General features: G+C 38.5%; 1 protein-coding gene across 2 annotated transcripts in view; it reads right to left on the bottom strand.

The window, feature by feature from the left end:
- Window positions 1-20187, bottom strand: part of XPO7 (exportin 7) — an 86998-nt gene that overhangs the window by 24071 nt on the left and 42740 nt on the right. The window contains exons 2-10 of one of the 2 annotated variants that reach the window (XM_034965746.4): window positions 15480-15626; window positions 12904-12997; window positions 12170-12336; window positions 10510-10602; window positions 7715-7819; window positions 5967-6132; window positions 4649-4722; window positions 2296-2415; window positions 622-768 (exon numbers count right to left, since the gene is read on the bottom strand). In XM_034965746.4, the coding sequence (XP_034821637.1) occupies window positions 622-768; window positions 2296-2415; window positions 4649-4722; window positions 5967-6132; window positions 7715-7819; window positions 10510-10602; window positions 12170-12336; window positions 12904-12997; window positions 15480-15626 (1113 nt within the window). The remainder of the gene's footprint in view (window positions 1-621; window positions 769-2295; window positions 2416-4648; window positions 4723-5966; window positions 6133-7714; window positions 7820-10509; window positions 10603-12169; window positions 12337-12903; window positions 12998-15479; window positions 15627-20187) is intronic. The other variant, XM_034965747.4, reaches the window with a different exon arrangement.

The following is a 20187-nucleotide window of genomic DNA, read 5'->3' as shown; positions in this document are numbered from 1 at the left end:
CAACTAGTTTAATGTGTTTATTAGTATTTTTGAGATTAAGCATCTAATGAGAAGGGCTACTCTATGCTGGCTGTGTAAGCCTCACCATAAGGAAAGCCATATGTAAGTGGGTCTCAACCATTAGTATGCATGACAATCACCTCAAGAACTTGTTAGAAACACCAAGGCTCTACCCTGGACCTACTGAACCAGAAATTATGGGGATAAGACTCAAGAATCTATATTTTTTCATCAGTCCCCTAGATGACTGTGATACAAGCCATAAAATTTGAGACCCATTGTTCTATATTACACGACTAAGAAAGAGAGGGCATCAAGTCTCTTTTTACTCTTCTGTCTAGCTCCCTGTTCCAACCTTGGCTTTTTTGGGGTGACTATGAGCTAATTCTCTCTGGGATGAATCTAAATATTATCCTAGTAATTCCCACATGTTCCTCTCCCCACACTACTTGCACTTGTGTAAATGTAAATCACAGGCCACAATAGTAACTACTCTGTAGGGCTATACTGTACTTATGGTTACCTTTGCCAAGAAAAAAAAATATATTCGCACATGGTTAAAACCAACAAGCAAGAGATTCCAGTATTTAGGAAGGAAGACACAAGTAATCAAAGACAAACCTGTAGGCTGGTCACTGTGAAGTTGGCTATCAATCGGATGACCTCAGGGTAGTTTTCCACCTTTACCAATTCTCCCAGTTGATAGTTACTCTTCAATCGGGCCAGTAGTCTGCAAAACTCATGGTAATTGTTTGGGTCTGATAAACTCTGGCAGTAGCAGAGGAGAAAAATAAGATGTAAAATGTGCCTTAACATACTTCAAGAATGATGTATACTTGAGATGGCATGGGGGAAGGGGTAGAATCTACTTTTTAACTTCTGGGCTGCAGGTCATGATTCAGAATGATACGTCTGCATAATGTTCAGAAACAATTTTTTAAAGTCACTTTGAAAAGGGACAGTCACATTTATTATCTCATATGTTCACAATAATAATCACATGAGATGACATTATTAGCCTCAATGGACAGAGTTTGAAACAGAAGCCCAGGAGGATCACACTGAGGCTGTAAAGCTCATTATAGCAGAAGTGGGCACGACCTAAGATGTGACTGACTTGTTTTCTTATTGTTACCAATCAAATGAAATCTAATGAAATTTTCATTTCCACGTCTGTCAAACTGATCATTCAGCACAACTAACCGATAGTTAGCAAAGTTATACAAATGTTTCATATATTTATATCACTTACTGTAATTTATTCATATAGTAGTGTTTATATGATATAGCAAATATTACAGCTATTTTAAAATCTATTCTACCAGTATATTTAATTGTATGTTTCCTGATATGTCTTCTGTTAGCATATGTGGGCTAAGACTTTGTTTTGTTCACCCGTGTATCCCTGGCACAGAGTAGGTACTCAATGTAATTTGTTGAATGAATAAATGAATTTTAAAAAGAGGGACAAAACTGAGTATATTTTGAAATAAACTGCTTTTTAATTTTCTTCTAATATAGAGAAGTGATACTTTCAAAAAAATACTGAATCACTGGGACTTCAAAAGACAAAAAGGGCAATCGAGTTATGAAATTAACGTTTGAAAGAAGTATCTTCCTTCCCACCTAAAAGCAGCCCTATATACTTAGGTTACCGATAAACATTTTTTAAAAATGGTAAACAAAATCAAAAACCAAATGTTAGATTTTTTTTTTTTTTTGAGACGGAGTCTTACTCTGTCGCCCAAGCTGGAGTGCAATGGCATGATCTCGGCTCACTGCAACCTCTGCCTCCCGGGTTCAAGCGATTCTCCTGCCTCAGCCTCCCGAGTAGCTGGGATTACAGGCACGCGCCACCATGGCTGGCTAATTTTTTTTGTAGTTTACTTAGTAGAGACAGGGTTTCACTATGTTGGCCAGGCTGGTCTTGAGCTCCTGACCTCAAGTGATCTGCCCACCTTGGCCTCCCAAAGTGTTGGGATTACAGGCGTGAGCCTCTGTGCCCGGAGATGTTAGATTCTTAATTTCTTGGGGGGAAAAATGACTAGCTTCTTCCTTATTTCCTTATAGCGAAGTGATTCTTTCCTGTAACTCCTACATTTCTGAAGCTGGAGGATATAAGCTCCTCTTTTGGGCAAATAATCTCAGAATTGGCCTACAAATAGAGATTCACATCAGTCTTCCCTGAAGAACAGACTGAATTGTTTACTGGGCCTCAGGATGGATTTCCTTCTGACTCATAACAGCTGGGCATACACTAATCCTATACATATGTAAATTCTCAGATAAACTTACCTGTGGGTTTTCCAGTATTCGTTTAACACCATCAACAAGATGAGAGAGAAACTTGGCCCTCTCTGCATTGTTAAACAGGGATCTTCTGACTGAAGCGATCTGTACCAAGCAGGATAATACCTAAATGCAGGGCAGAACCCAAACACAACGATTAAAAAGACTGTACAGTTACTTTCACCAGAAACGTTCCACCTCCTACAATATCCTTCTTTAGGCTATCTGAAGCAATATTATTTTAAAAAGAGAAAAGAAAAGAACATAGATCCAAGCAGACCATAGCAGCCCGTTAAATTCAGTTTGGAAATTCCCTTAGGTACAAATTCCTTTGACCACTCCAATGGCATCTTTGTTCTTGCTGAGATACGTTATTTCACCCTTAAAAATATCGAGCAATTTATACTTTAAAGTTTTAGATTTAGTTTTCTTGGCTAATCTGAGTTTGACATGTAGATGTTATGTGCTTATGTCATTACATGCTATAAAGAAATAAGCGTATCGGCCGGGCGTGGTGGCTCACGCCTGTAATCCCAGCACTCTGGGAGGCTGAGGCGGGCAGATCACGAGGTCAGGAATTTGAGACCAGCCTGGCAAACATAGTGAAACCCCATCTCTACCAAAAATACAAAAAATTAGCTGGGCGTGGTGGCAGGCACCTGTAATCCCAGGTACTTGGGAGGCTGAGGGAGGAGAATCGCTTGAAGCTGGGAGGCGGAGGCTGCAGTGAGCCGAGATTGCGCCACTGCACTCCAGCCCGGGCAACAGTGAGAGACTCCATCTCAAAAACAAAAAAAAGAAAAAAAAAAAAAAAAAGAAATAAGCACATCATATCTGGGCCCTAAAAAAAGCCAGCTTTGGCCAGGCGTGGTGGCTCACGCCCGTAATCCCAGCACTTTGGGAGGCTGAAACAGGCAGATCACCTGAGGTCGGGAGTTTGAGACCAGCCTGACCAACATGGAGAAACCCTGTCTCTACTGAAAATACAAAATTAGCCGGGCGTGGTGGCTCATGCCTGTAATTCCAGCTACTCAGGAGGCTGAGGCAGGAGAATCGCTTGAACCCATGGGTAGTGCCATTCCACTCTAGCATGGGCAACAAGATCAAAACTCTGCCTCAAACAAACAAACAAAAAAACACAACCCAGCTTTATCCCTGAAGACATTTCCCCCTGTTCCCACTGTGTTAGATATTTACATTCTCTGTTTGCCCCTCTAGATCTGCTTTCGACCCTTTTCCACCCTGCCCTATTCCCTAGGAGGCTGACCTCTGTTGAGGAGAGCAGCCAAGCTCCCTTGCCCTCTGGCTTCTAGTTGGCTTCAACCAATGGAAAGTACAAGCAGGAGATTAGAGGGCAGAGGGAACAGGGTACCCCTCTTCCGACCATCCAGCTGGCTATGCAGTGGCAGAGTTTCTCTAGTGATGGCTGTAGTTCTTGTTGTCCAGCCCTCCTCTAAGACGCAGCTTCAACTCTCTCCAGGTTTCCTTCACTTGCCCTTTGAGGCTCCCCACTACTGCCAGCCCCAGGGGCATGCACCACCACCCCGTGCTGGTGTCCCTTAATTTTACCCATACCTTTGCAAGTAGTACTTTCTTAATCATCCCTCTTGACTGTGCTACATTTTCTTGCAGTAACCTTAACGATACACCCGACAACACTGAAATCATGTTTCAGCGAACACAAAGGTCTACATTAATTTGGAGAAGTGCTACAATGGCCAGAAAAGTCCTCTACTGAACAAACACTATGCACACCACTCATTACTTCACTGTGTTTTCTTTATATATTTTGTGTATAACACCAACCGGTAATTTACACCAACAATCTGAAATACCAGACCAATAGTATTTTAGAACCTGAATGAATTTTGAGGTTTTAGGTTAATTATGGCTTTAAAGGAGAAATACACCATTCCCAATAGCTTTCAAATGTTATTCAGGGTAAGTATGCAAATTAGCCTTCTCATCACAGTTTCCATTTATGACAATCTAATGTACACCTAAGGGGTTTTCTGAGTCAGGACAATCTTAATAGTTCAACTAGACAGTATTAGGTGAATCCCCAGGTGCTAGCCTGTGGCCGTTTGAGGAACAGCATAAAGTCAGATACACGATGAGACCCAAAAGAGCTTGACCATCTGCAGGAATTAGCCTTTAGACAGGAATAATTTAAAAATAATTAAGACTTTATGGCTGGAACCTTTAGGCTACAAGCTTAATCTCAAAAGACTAGATAACTAGCCTAGTATTTCTATGCTTTACTTGTATAATTTTATAAAACAAAACGAATATAAGGTTCATTCACCATTGCTATCTTCTATGAATAGGTTTGCTTTAAGAAACGGTAGTCCTGACTCACCAGAGGTGAAAATGAAGGAGGGATGGAATGATACAGGTCAAAAAACAGCTGCAGGGTTGAAGAATCTAAGAAGGCTGGGGAAGAAAAAGACAAAAGACATCACTTTATTAAGTATGAACATTGCCGCTGGCATACTTCCAGCACTATACATCAGGGAGCACATCCTTCTGCCTACTTATCTTACAGAGTATTTATTTCCTTTGGAAGTGATAAGCAAATAGGGGCTTTTTGGTTTCCCTTTTTCTTTTCTCTCTTTTTTGAGACGGAGTCTCCCTCTGTAGCCCAGGCTGGAGTGCAATGGCGAGATCTCGGCTCACTGCAACCTTTGCCTCCCAGGTCCCGGTTTAAAGGATTCTCCTGCCTCAGCCTCCAGAGTAGCTGGGATTACAGGCACGTGCCACCATGCCCAGCTAATTTTTGTATTTTTAGTAGAGACGGGGTTTCACCATGGTCGCCAGGCTGGTCTTGAACTCCTGACATAGTGATCTGCCTGCCTCGGCCTCCCAAAGTGCTGGGATTACAGGCGTGAGCCACCACGCCCGGCCTCTTTTCTTTTTTTGAAAGTACTATTTTAGCTTCTCTAAGAAACAGATTTCTTCTTTCAATTCTCTGAGAACTTAACCTGAACACCTCTGTCCATAAAAAGAATTTAAAACTTTTATCCTTCTGGAATACAAAGACAAACATAAGAACAAGTTGTTGTGTTTGATTTTGTTTTTAAAGATAGTTATTACCCTAAATAGATTACAGAAGTCTCTAGGCAATTAATGCAAGAAGGTGAAATACCTATCTATTATTAATCAGCAATTTTAAAAGTTCTTTGACACTGCGGGATCTATGAGATTACTCCAACAACCTCCCCAACATTATAAAATAGATGTTACTGGCTGGGCACAGTGGCTCACACCTGTAGTCCCAGCACTCTGGGAGGCCAAGGTAGGAGAATCACTTGAACCCAGGAGTTCAAGACTAGCTTGGGCAACATTGTGAGACCCCACTTCTACAAAACATAAACAAACAAAATTAGCCGGGTGTGGTGGCATGTGCCTGTAGTTCCAGATACTTGGGAGGCTGAGATGGGAAGACTGCTTGAGTCCAGGAGGCTGAGGATGCACTGAGCTGTGATCGTGCCACTGCACTCCAGCCTGGGTGACAGAGTGAGACCCTGTCTTTAAAAAACAAACAAACAAAAAAAGACTTTAGAATTTTCTCTCAATTCTCCCTCAGAATACACAGGAGTTGCCAGGAGTTCTTTAGATCATTCTACAGACACTCTGTAGGGGAGTGACAGCCTTTGAGGTGGAGGAAGTTCTGTTACCTGATCTCCAGCTGGTGGGAATCTGCACTGTACACAGGTCGTCTGAGGACTCATCGGTGGAAGTGCCGATGAAGTCAAAGTTGAGGCAGTTATGAGTGAGCTTAAGCAGTTGCATGAGCAAGCCATGCTGACTTTCATCATTCAAGTTTAGATTCTTTCCTGAAGCCTGTAAAAATTACCACATAATGAGTCCCCAAAATCACTCCTCTCTTCCCAGCTTGCTCCCAGACTCAACAAAGCTGTGAAGTCAGAAAAGGAGGGCTATATGTTAGCACAGTAAAATGTCCCCTTCTCTCCAAAGATGTGGTACTTCTATCACCTGTGACTATGAAAATACCTAGCTCCTTATATACTATTAAAACATATTTACTATAAAAACATGAAGTTGGTATTTAAAGAAAGCCCTGTTTTAACACTTACTATACTCCTCACACAATGTAGACATAATGGTCACAGGCAATTCTGAAGCAATATGGCTCCTGTGGTCATTTTATTGGCATGTGAGATCCTAGTTATTTCTAGACAGGGCTGGGATTAAACTCTGGAGGGAGCTCTGAGGATGCTTAACACCCTGCCCTACTTTCTTTCCTCGTTTTTACAACCACCATCACCAAAAATCTCTCAAACCAGAATTAAAATCATCACTGAATTTTATTTACTCATTGCAATGTACCTGCAGACTACAGGTGAGTACTGGCCATAGCTACTGTGCCTGTCCCATTGCAAGGTTATACCAGCTGAGCCTCCGTGACTGGCTGGCTAATTATTTGTTCCTGATGGTATCAGTAAGGAGGATTTAATCCTTAGTTTTCTCAAAAGCTTTTCCCCTCCAGCGGGTGCAACAGCTTTTGCTAGGCAGCTTTGCTTAACCCGAGGATTATTTGGGAATTCTAAGGTAAAACTAAGTAATTGAGGAAAAAGATGAGTATCGTTAACTGGAATAACAGAAAGAATACAAACTGGCTTCCAAAACTAAAATTGGGAAATGTTGGAAAATAAGAACAAAACCACAAAAATGAACAAAAAGCCAGAGGCTAACCCTATTTAGCTTTCTATAGGGACAAAGCATCCGAGCTGTGTTACAACTGTGTGGAACTCCCAGCTTAACACTTCTTTCTTAGTTCAGCTCTATCAATAAATGAATTGAAAACACCAACTTTCGATTTTAACACAGGTAATTTCCTTATGTGATACTGTCTACTCCTCCAGGTTATTAAATCTAAATGGATGTTAAAAATTCAAAATCTACTTTTCCTTACAGATGTTACTTGTTTATGTGCTGCTTTTAACTCAGCGGGGGACAGGGGAACCAGCCTGGTTTCTGTATGCTAACAACGTCGTCTGAACCTACTTTCAGAGCACTAAGAATCCAAACACCATAAAACTAACATGCTTTCGCATCATATAGAAAGATTTTATGTGGTTATAAAAACAACAACAACAGAACTTCAAACTCTGAGTTAGGTAAACTAGATCCCTTTAAGATAGGAGTATGGGATAAGTGCTCACTTACTGCTCTTTACCTAGGGGAACTGATCTGAAACAGGGAAGTGACAATCATTTCTCCAACCTCAGTGGTCACTCTGACCAGTTTCTTCAATGCCTCTATGAGTCTTATATAAGAGATGATGATTAAACAGATGCATAAACTCTCGTGGGATCAGTTAAAAGCTGACATTTAACAAGTTCCCATCCATTCTCATTCTTTCAAAAGAAACTGGGAAATATGACCCAAACTACATGCTCACCTGTTTTAGTAAATTGCAGGAAAGTGTGAAGATATCAAATAATGATGAATCGCGAAAAGAAGAGGCTATTTTTCTGTGCTTGGTTAAAGGATGGGTGGTGTCTGCCTGTGCAGAAAAAGAAGAAACCAATGCAAAGAATTAATTGCAAAAAAAGAATTTTTCATGTAGACTTCCTATAAGCTAGAAGGATTTCCAGTAAGAGCAATATAAACATAAAATACATTTTTAACATTTAAATTATTGTGAAACGCTATCTAGTGAAAGGATGGAGGATAGTAAACTTTCTCTCTAGCTTACAGAGGGAAAACAAAAGGATGGATAATCTCTGCTGCAAATTCTTATTTTCCTCTGTATTCAGGGAGGTAAAACTTAAATTGTTGGCAGACGTTACTGATAATTACTTTCATGTTGCACTGTGGCTTAATGGGCCAGGCGTGGTGACTCACCTCTGTAATTCTAGAACTTTGGGAGGTTGAGGCAGGAGGATCATTTGAGCCCAGAAGCAGACACAGTGAGACCCCCCACCACCTCTAAAAACTAAAAAAATAAAAATAAAAAAATAAAAAAATCGGTGTGGTGGTGCATGCCTGTAAGTCCTAGCTACTCAGGAAGGCCTGGAGCCCAGGCATTCGTGGATGCACTGCACTCCAGCCTGGGCAGCAGAGTGAGATCCTGTCTCTTAAACACCCACAGACAGAGTAACAACGCTTTGATTTCAGTAAGCAAAACTCAAAACAAAAACAAAAACAAAAAAAACCCTCAACGCTGAAGTTACTGCAGAATTTACAAATGACAACAGCCCATAATATTCACCTCCTTTCCTAACCTATTTCAACATATTCTCTATACCCCAGAAGTGAAAACTTAATTTAAGTAGTTGTATTGGTCTCTGACTTTCCCTGTTCTTGTCTTTTCAGCTAAATTTATGTTTTTGTGGTTAAGAACTAAATCTTCTACTTCTTTAGTATGCTCCCAGTCCTAACACACAGTAGGCACTCAATATGTGGAATAAAATAACTTCAAAGTTGTCAGGAGTATTTTCAGTCTAACCAGGTACTGAAAGCTTAAATCTCTTCTGTTTACTGATCAATTCATCCAAGAGGAGACTCATTTTGTTTTTGACACATTAAAGTGTAAGGCAGCAAGATTACTGACAATCAAGTCTTCTTAATTTTATTTCTAGGTTCTAAGTAAGAATAGTGACAGAAATATACTTTCTTTTTTGAATCTGACAATCACAAAACAATGGAAAATTCAAATTATTTAGAGGCTCAAAATATTCTTCAATTCTTGCTTCTGTCATTGTGTTATCATGTGTCTTAGATAACAAAGGTCTTGCTAGATTATGTATCATACAATCTGTTATACTGATCATAACACAGAATGATTACACCCTAAATGCTACACAAAATTTCATCACTTTCTTAGAAAAGTAAAATCTTGAAGTTTTTTATTATACATATATCAAAATTTATGTACTCTGTGGGGCCAAGCTTCAAAGGGGAAAACATTAAGTCCACAATCTCTATCCTTAGTTAATGCATCTGCTCTTCTGCTGCAAAGATAAGAGTGGTTAAATAGTACATTAGTTGTTAAGAACACAGGCCGTAGAATAAGACTATTTGGGTTTGAATCACATCTGTTGCTTGTGAAACCTTAGGCAAATGATTTCATCTTTATGTGCCTCAGTTTCCTGATCCAGAAAATGGTATAAACACAGTACCTACCTCATATGACTGTTCTGAGAATAAAATTAGTTACTATAAAGTGCTTAGAATGGTGGTAACAGTAATCACTCAAAAGTGTAAGCTGTTATTATTTTGGTAATTACTGATCACAACGGGGATTGCATGTGGCAAGAAAACACAACATGGACTCCCAATTTTCACAGGCTCTAAGCTAACACATTTGAAATAGGACCAACTCACAGTTAAGATTTCTCAGGGTTAATAAAAATGTCTGCAGAATTATGAGCAATAGCAACAGTAATGCTGATATCATTAATATGCTTCCAACTTAAGGGTGAGATGTTATAACTAATATTGATACGGGCCTGTTCTATAATCACAAATTTTTAGCTAGATAAAAAAGTAAATGACTAAAATATAGCCAGGGCAGAAGAAAGCCACTGGTGTTTCCTCTGTAGTATTCTGTGGCATCAATGACCATTTAAAAAATTTAAAGTATATAGGAGCAGAAGGGGCACACAAAAGGTTGACCTTTATGGTCTCTTTTTTGAAGTCATTCTCTTTCATGGGCAAGGCAGTAGTATTTTGCTTTTTTTGAGATGGAGTTTCGCTCTTGTTGCCCAAGCTGGAGTGCAATAGCGCGATCTTGGCTCGCTGCAACCTCCACCTCCCGGGTTCAAGCGATTCTCCTGCCTGTCTCCCAAGTCACTGGGACTACAGGCACATGCCACCACGCCTGGCTAATTTTTTGTATTTTTAGTAGAAACAGGGTTTCAACATGTTAGCCAGGCTGGTCTTGATCTCCTGACCTCAGGTGATCCGCCTGCCTCGGCCTCCCAAAGTGCTGGGATCACTTTTATCTCTAAAACGATAATTAGTACCAATAAAAAAAAAAAAAAGCTAAGATGGAAAAGAGGAAAACAACCTGGAGACAGAAAGGGAACAGGACAAAAAGTGAGGTGAGTTGCAATTACAGAGGAAAACCCAATGGAACTATTTTGTTTCAAAAGGGCATTAATCACTTACCGCAAAAGCACACAACTGCCAAAAAAGATCATCCCACACACAGCAGAAAACACCAATACTAAGAAAAAATATGGCACTTACTTCAATGAGGAAGGCTGTAGCACTTACTTGATTAATTTCATTGGTTAGCTGAGATAAAATTGTGACACCAATGATGCAGTATTCAACACTATCCTGGTTAAAAAAAGTATAAGGTAGAAAGAGTTGTCATGTGTGCTTGGTTTTGGCATTTGGAATGCACTCATACTTTCGAATGATGGGTTCCTGTGTCATTAGTAAAACTGCCTAGACAAGGCAGCAAGGAATCATAGTTTAAAACTGTTGTTTTGCTGGACATAAAACCTAACTGTCACTACAAAGGAAGACTGTCAAATCTGACTTCATCAAAATTTAAAACTTTTACATTAAAAAAATTCCCATAAGCATTATAGCATATACATTTTTAAAAGGTAAATTGCAAAACACATCACTAAAGTAAATGACAAGTAAGCAACACATTTTATAAAGAGAATGCATAAAACAATAAGCAAAAGGTAAAGAATCCGAGGAAGTGTGGTTAAGATATAAATAGAAGTTCACAGAAAAACAAATATAAGCAATAAATAAACATATCAAAATTTATCCAGTCTCACCCATAACCCAAACAATAAGATACCAATTTTTTTAACCTATTAAATTAGAAAAATTAAGTTTAGCTTCCAGGGCTGAGGTAAGCAGGTCCTCTTATCAACTGTTTGTGGAAGTAGGTACAGTCATGAGTCACTGAATGATGGCGACACGTTCTACGAAATGTGTTATTAGAGGATTTCACTGTTGTGCTAACATCATAGAGTGTACTTACATAAACCTAGATGGTACAGTCTACTACACACCTAGGCTGTATGGTACAGGCTATTGTTCCTAGGCACAAACTTGTACACCACGTGACTATACTGTGGGCAACTATAACAATGGTAAGTGTTTGTGTATCTAAACATAGCAAAGATAAAGTAAAAATTCAGCATAAAAGATTTTTTTTTAAAAAAGCTACACCTGTATAGGGCGCTTACCATGAATGGAGTTTACAGGATTGAAAGTTGTTCTGGGTGAGTCAGTGAGTGAGTAGTGAGTGGATGTGAAAGCCGAGGACATTGCTGTACACCACTACAGACTTTATAAGTATGTACACTTAGGCCACACTAAATTTACTTAAAAAATAAATTGTGCTACAACATGAAGACAGTTCGACATCACTAGGCTCCATTTTTTTTCCAGCTCCATTATAATTTTACGGGACCGCTGTTGTATATGTGGTCTACTGTTGACCAAAACATCATCATGAAGTGCATGCTGTATAACTTTTTTGAGGATAACTTGGCTTTCCAAGTCTAGGAATTGACCCTACAAACGCACTTATTCAAAATATATGTACTGGGCTATTCACTGAAGTATTAATTTAACACTCGAAAGAAATGCCCATCTATAAAATATTAACTAATTAATTAATCATATTTTTGCTTGGGACCATATGTAGGAATTTGAAAGACTGAGACATGGTTTGTTTTTGCCAACATGCAAACACTACCAAGACCTATTAAGGGTAAAAAACATGCGGAAGAGAATATATCATATAATTCTATTTTGTGTCATGTTTAAAAAGTAGATAAGTGTGTTAAGTTGTGTGTGTGTGTGTGTGTGTGTGTTTATATATATGTATATGCTGGTTCTCCCATTCCCATTACATCAAATATATACACTGTACCTGTAAAAACCTTGTGACGTCTGTGATTGCATTTCTGAAGACATAGTCATCCTTCTGACAGTCAAACCAGCCCAGTTTTGTGATTCTGGCATATAACTGAATAAGTGCTTGTGTCACGAAAGTAGCCAACTTCGGCCGAGTGGCAAGGTAGTTGAGCACATAGTTCCCTATTAAAAAAAAACAAGAAACAAAACCAATCCACATAATAGAAAGCTCTGCCAGAGAAGGGTGTATATCTTTAGACATGCTAAATGGCCAAGAAATTATAAATTTAGACTATTTAACCCAAACTGTCTTAATTATTTATGCTACTGTTCCAAATGGGACTTTAAATTTAAGATTAGTAGGTGTTCTAATTCAGAATTTTATTTTGTCACATGAAGAATTTGCAGTATAGCTGCTTTGACTCTATCCCTAGGTAGCTAAAGAACGTGGTCTACACAGAATTCAAAATCATTAACAATGTTTTTGTTAGTTACTAGTGGCAGTAAAGAAAAGATGAATGAAGAAATCTCCCGATAACAAAAGGGAGGACTTAGGCTTTATCCAGAAGTTATTGCGTCGGGCCCTTCACTTTCATAAGCCCCAAATTCTGGAAACGAACTGGATTCTAGACATTTTGTATGGTTAGCAATCTCAGCATATCATTGAACAAACACATACATTTGACTATTACTAGCACATCACTAAACAAACTATTTTCTTCAAGACAGAACAGAAAATTCTCCACTTACGAATATCTATTCGCTGTTCCAATGGTAGGGGGTTGTTTGTGCGTGATACAAGCTTGGTAAGGCATGTAGCTGCCAGTAACTGGGAGTAAGAGGACTGTGAAAAGAGAGGGAAAAAGGACTTAAAATTGTATTGAGTAAGCCAGTCACAAGGTTTTTAACTTGGAGATCTCTGCTCAGATTCAAGAAAAGGCAATCAGTTTTGGCAGATTTGATCCTCTGGATTTTAGAGGGTCTACTGCTCTGAGGAAAAATGAACCACATAGCATAAGTTTATTTAGCTGACTTCAACAATGAACAACGGGGAAGATAAAGTGAACCGTCTGATCAAGCTGAATCTAATACAGATATCTGCTTCACTCTGAGGGACAGACACTAGAGGGCATCTTTTCAGAAAAATAGAGATTAGAAAAAATCTCTCCCCTCATTTAAACCAAGAAATCTCCCCTCAGTATCTGTTATAATGATATTTCAAACAGTTTCACCTCAAAATATTTCTATGGCATGATATTGGGGAAAAAAGAAAAGAAGTATTAGAGGAAACCATCACACTATGCTATATAGTTAATCTCCAAATTGTATCTTTCCATCAGCGCAGCTATCAATCAGCTATTGGGCTGGGGAATGTATATGATAGTTTAAAAGTAAACTTAAGGTTATTTGTGAGAAAGAAAAATTATGCCTTAAGCAATGGAATAGCTTTATCACATTCTCAAATGTGGGTTTAACAAGTTTTAACCTTACGGAGACTCAAAGCATTCCATTTGATCAAAATGCCTAAGGAAGAATTCCTCCATGTGGCTATATTATATACAATGCCATAAAACAGGAACAGGCTCAGAAGCATTAAAGTATTTTAATCAAGGGTCAAGGACAATTTTCTATGACACAGAAAGTCCTTAAGATGGTAGTCCCTCAGACTATCCATTTATGTTAATATTACATAATACCACCAGGTATAAAAATTTAAGATTAGTGGTGAGAGAGACTGTACTGTCACTCCAGCAGGAGTTAGCTGGCAGAGCTAGCTGGGCATCTCCCACAGGACAAATACAAGTGCATCAATCCAAACACCAAGTGATTTAAGAGAAATATATAAAACACTATGTGCGTAAAACAGAACAGACCACCACACAGTCTTTGACCATGACTTTGTATCATTCAGATATTTGGGGAAAAAGTTATACCCCTCAGCTACTAATGGATAATTTCAACCAATTATAATTTGTTCTATTTATTGTATAAACAATATTATAATACTAATAAAAAGTCAGAAATAAAGTCAACTAGAATTCTATCCTCTCAACCAATTAACCTTCATTTTTTCACATTTCATTCCAGTCTTAAGGATACTTTTTGGAAAGCAAATTTTGATTAACCAATTCTTTAGGGATTACTGTTGTTCAGAATACCACATGGCATTATCATTTCTATTTTCACCTTTTTCCACACACACAAGAATGATGGCTAATATATGTGCCTTTTCTTGGTGTTTTCTCTTTCATCTGTGAAAGAGCGTAATATAGGTAAGCACGACTGGGAAGCTGTTTGAGGATTAGGAAAAATATGAGGACTGCACTTTATGTTGCCACTTTATCAAAAGAAGGCCAGTGCTTGCTGCTGAAGTCTAGCTGGGATATGCCTCTCATGATGCCCTTTCATGGGACCCTGGGGGGATCCCACCCTTCCCAAGACTTCCATCTTGCCAAAGATAGTGATTTTATCAAATTATATCTCAGGAACATTATTTTGATCACTGCAATGCCATTTTTAAGCTGGAGGAGGTTCTAATTCCATTTAAAATCCTACAATCTCCTGTAATTTCATTGTCAAGGTCACTGTTCCTGGATTTGTAAGGCAATAAACAGCAGCTGTGGCAGAGAGGACACAAAACACAGAGAAGACTGAGGATCTTGTACTAGGACTTTGGATTAAAAAGGTCATTTATTGGCCGGGTGTGGTGGCTCACATCTGTAATCCCATCACTTTGGGAGGCCGAGGCGGGTGGATCACCTGAGGTCAGGAGATCGAGACCAGCCTGACCAACACGGAGAAACCCCGTCTCTACTAAAAAAAAATACAAAATTAGCCAGGCTTGGTGGTGCATGCCTGTGATCCCAGCTACTCGGGAGGCTGAGGCAGGAGAATCACTTGAACCCGGGAGGTGGAGGTTGCAGTGAGCTAAGATCGCGCCATCGCACTCCAGCCTGGGCAACAAGAGCGAAACTCCGTCTCAAAAATAAATAAATAAACAAACACAAAGGTCATTTATCTACAGTCCTATCTTATTCTGGAAAGGACAGGATGTGGCACTTAAATGTAAAAGCAGAAAACAAGTTCTGGAAATTTAGGATGAAAAATTACAGAACAGAAATGCATGTTCAAAGAGATTTTCTTGATGAGACTGTATGGCTGTTTTGCCAACCTGGTAGGTATGGTACTTCTTAAAAGTGAAAATAAGTCAGGGACACCTAGAAAAATCAGGGAACAGAAGCCATCCCAAGCCATTCCTACACAGAGAACTAGAATAAAGTTTCCTAAGCGCCCGTTATCCTTTAGGATTTTCAGATCTTACGCACACTTCCTCTTTCGAGGAGTAGCTGGCACTTGCTCAGGCAATCAGGGCTGTTGGTAAATTCAACCAAGGCTTTCTCTGCCTGGAGTCGAGTGGTTGTGTCTGTGGTTTCATACAGCTGTTTGCACAGATTCTCTAGTTGGGCCAGGCTCTGGAAAAGATCAGTCAGGAAAGAGAACAGTTCAGCCTACTACAAATGTAAGCAACTGTGCTTAAAATTAATAAACAAAGATAAATAATAATCAGTAAAGAAAGAATTGCTTCTGAACTGAGGAGAACCTGGGTAACATTCACCTAATAACCATTTATAGGTCTCTTTATTTGATGCTATAGAAGACAAAATGGTAAGATGCTTAAAATACCTATATACTTTTTCATCATTCCCTTGAGGATCAATCATACATGATACATTTTTCCGCTTGCAAATACCCAGCCTCCTAAGCTTTCCTAAAAGGCTTTGAAATAAAAAATCAGAATTTACTTATTCTGCTATTAATGTAAAAAGTGTGAAATACTAGAGGCACGGCTACTAAAATTAAGCACATAAACATGATATAAGTACCACATACATTTTCATATAGCTTTAAATATTCCTTTGAGTAGTAGTTATTAGCTTACAATAATGTATATGCGTAAAGATGGTCACCCGTACGAGAAAACCTCTAGAGAAAGCTTCAAGATGTATTTACGCACCTTCCTCCCTGGATCCCTCATGTCTAAAGTTCAGCAGACTCTCTTCTGTTGCACTTTAAACTCTTACTTCGGTTCCAAATTTAAAATGAAAGCGTCAAAATAAATTCAACCCTAGCATATGCTCACTCAGAGATAAGACAAGGGAAACACCCACAAGCAAACTCTTCTCTCCAAATCTTGAACCAGTTCCAGGGAGGCAGGAAGGGGTATGGGTGTGTGCTTTGGTCAAAAACCCATAGGGAGGCATATATACTTGCACTTAATGTGGTGTTTAAAGGCAAAGAGGAAAGTAACTAATTAAGACTATACTTAAATATCACCTTTCACTGACTGAAGTGGAGAGTAAACATCTGTTAGCCTTTAAAGGAATGGTTTGGACTTTAAGAAAAAATTGGAGCCTATTTTCACCAGCAGCAAGGATAGTTTGAGATATCCTACTATTAGAAAGGGCAATTCTGACAAGAACAAAAATAATAATAATTAAACCAACCTGTGTAAATTGCCTAAAATATATTACACAGCCAGTCTGCCCAAGGCTTTTCATTATCACTTTATTTCATTACACTGTGTCTTTATAAATCACAGCTTTTCCACTAAGTAGGAAAGCCTTTGGGGCAGGATTCATATTTTACTCAACCTGATTAATAAATTTCCAACACTAACTGAAAGGAAACAAGAACGATGAATACTGACGCCCTAAGACCATCAGTCCTACTTCAGACAGCCCCCAAAAGAACAAAACAACAACCTTGCCCTTAAAACGAAACAAACCATCTTTCAAAACATCTTGGGACTTTGATTAGGCTTGTGTTTAACTTGTTTCTGACTTCCAGGGGTCCCACTTAATCTCTTCTTCAATTCAAAAGCACAGAGAAAATCGCAATTGCAATGTCAGATCTCAAGCAATAAAGTTCTACAAGTAGTACCTGAGTTTATTCACATGGCTTATGAACACAAGTAGAAAATAAGGCTAATTACATACATTCCATAAAATACATGCAAAAGCCATTTTTATGCTTGCCAGTACTGCTCAAGACCTTATTGAGAATTGAATCAGTTTAATTATAACCACTCACATTCCTAAACAAGGCATTAAATCTCCTCCACAAGGTTTTGTTTCAACATTGAAATCTATTTCCCCCCCTCCTACAAAATGATTCCCTTAAAAAAAAGAAAAGAAAAAAATTATTTAGGAAAATAGGTAACAAGAAAGACATCAAGAGAAAGACACTGTTTAACTAAAACGTAAGCTGCTATAAAACCTGGCATCAGGTATTGGGGAGTAGCAGCAGCCTCAGAACCTCCACAGCCATCACACACTTTGAGCTTTCCAACATCCTGAACAGACACTCCCTGAACAGTCCTGATGCTTATGGTATAATTGCTCTCCTTAAAGTCTGATCAATCAGTTCCCGTGGTTCCCCCACTGCAACTCTTGTTTATGTTTATTACAACAAAGTTGTTCACATGACAATGTCTAAGCATCTGTTACAGGTAGTTCCTTACTGCTAAAAACCTACATGCAGGTTATGGTAGGCTTTTTGTTGTTGTTTTGTTTTGATTTGCTTTAATTTAGCAGACAAAACATACTGCAGGGTAAGTCTGGTAATGAGTTCTCAGCTCAGGAAACAAGACTGTTTAAAAAACAAAAACGCAATTTGACCATTTACACAGTTTGAAGAACGACAGCTCCATTTTTTTTGTTGTTGTTGTTGTTCCCAGAAGAACAAATGGGAAACAATTTTGTTTTCCTAAACAATTAGTGGAAACATCTGAAAAACAGGGTCATTTTCTTTGGGTTGCCCACACTACCGATGAAGGAGAGAGGAATGAGACATTAACATTTATGCTTTTTTAGTTACCAGCGTTTTCAAAACAAATCTAATGGTTAGGTTCTTTTGAATCATCTTTTTTTTGGCCTAGCATAAAATAATTTACCCTACAATTATTTGATTAGCTATAACAACTAGTACTTCACACTAAGGGTGGCCGACTACACACCACAGCACTCTCCTTGGCATGATAACATCTATGTCCAATGTTTTCCTAGTCGCCAGTTCTTATTAAGGATATCTATTCTTTGATGCCACTTTGGTCAGAGAATATCCTCCAGAGAAGAATGTCTATTTTCTGTTCCTGAAAAATTGCCTATAATCCATGGAGAAACTTCTTGTCTCGCTGGAATAGAAAAGCACATTTGGTGAAATGCTTTATAAAAGTGAAAGGTGATCTTCAGCTAGCAAAATACTGCTTTTTAGTATAAGAAACTCACGAGGATTAATTCCCAAACCTAGAACCAGACCGATTTTACCAACAATAATTACGATGAAGGTATTAAAAGAATGCATCTTCTTTAAAATCTAGCAACACCAGTATTTTAGTCTATTCAACTTGGATAGAGGATATGCAGCTAAGTTATTCTTATTTCAACATAAGGCAAGATTTGTTGAGATTACAGACCTTAGAATATAATAATTTGTCTGACAAGGTGCCCCTAGATTAGGGGAAAATAAAGATTTTGTTTGTACATTAGATGTTATATTACTCCACAAAGCAGAATACCTCAGATTTTACTTTGTTTGTATATAGTATTGCTCTTTAAATAGCCCAATGGTTATACTTTTTTTTTTTTTTTTGAGACGGAGTCTCACTCTGTCACCCAGGCTGGAGTGCAGTGGTGTGATCTCGGCTCACTGTAACCTCCGTCTCCTGGGTTCAAGCGATTCTCCTGCCTCAGCCTCCTGAGTAGCTGGGACTACAGGCGCGTGCCACCACGCCCAGCTAATTTTTTATATTTTTGGTAGAGATGGGGTTTCACCATATTGGCCAGGCTGGTCTTGAACTCCTGACCTCATGATTTGCCTGGCTTGGCATCCCAAAGTGCTGGGATTACAGGCGTGAGCCACCGTGCCCGGTCTATACTTTTAAATTAGCCTCACTGCTTAAAAAAATCCGCATGGAGAGTTCCAATCAGAGACTACGATTCTTGCTTTTAGGAAGGAGTTAATGACACTCCCAATAATATTGAGTACTGAACTAGACATAAGCATAATCCTTGGGTGACCAGTCAGATCCACAGGTGTTCTGAAGAGCACACTCTTAACCTGACTGCCACCCAGCCATCTGAGATGAGCAGAAGCTGCCATCATGTTACAAAATATAGGCACAACACAGAGAAGTTCTAGAAAACTTAGAGTAGATTTACCAATTTTGTAGCTGAATTATCATAATTCGAATGCCACAAATATATAAAGAATTGCCGAAAACCCAAGCCACTTTCACCCTTTTCACAAACCCTTTTAATTTATATCCCCCTTAGCTGCAATTTTTCTGTGTACTGGGAAACACTGTGTTGAGTAAATTAAAATATTTATACTGAACCTTGCCAGAAAATGAACCATTTTAAGGACCTAGAAGGTTAATTGACATATAAATTACATTTTAATCTATTTAATAAGGCATTCTTATAGTCAATAATTGAGTATCCAATTATCAGAGATAATAAAAGAAACTTTAAAAATTCAGTAACAACAATTATTGTTAGGTTAGAAGGTGAATGGCAAAACAGTATGTTGAGTATATTACCATTTGTGATGCATGTTAGTAAATTTATAGAAGAAAACCTAGATGAATACAAACCAAACTTAATTGTCTCTGGGAAGTGAGAATATGAGAGACTTTCAATTTCTGTAACCTTGGAAATTATGACCACAACCACATATTCCTCTGTAAGCAGAAAAAAATCCTAACAACTGTAAAGATAAGCATTTTTTAAAAGGGCAATTTAAGCTACATTCTTTTCCTAAATTAACTCTTCACATTAGTAACATTTTACTAGTTAACGGCTGATTCTGTTACCAATCAGAATTCATAGAACAATTCACAAAACCAACCAGACAAAAAACTATTCACAAGGCTAAAAAACAAAAACAAAAACAAAAACAAAAAACTACATTTGCATTTATTACTAATTTTATTTTCTTTTTTCTTACCAGTGCTGGTAGTTTTAGTGGCCTGAA

Source organism: Pan paniscus, chromosome 7 (genome assembly GCF_029289425.2).
Source record: "Pan paniscus chromosome 7, NHGRI_mPanPan1-v2.0_pri, whole genome shotgun sequence".
Classification (NCBI taxonomy): domain Eukaryota; kingdom Metazoa; phylum Chordata; class Mammalia; order Primates; family Hominidae; genus Pan; species Pan paniscus.
Note: the sequence above shows the minus strand (reverse complement) of the source record. Positions and strands in the feature narration are given on the sequence as shown.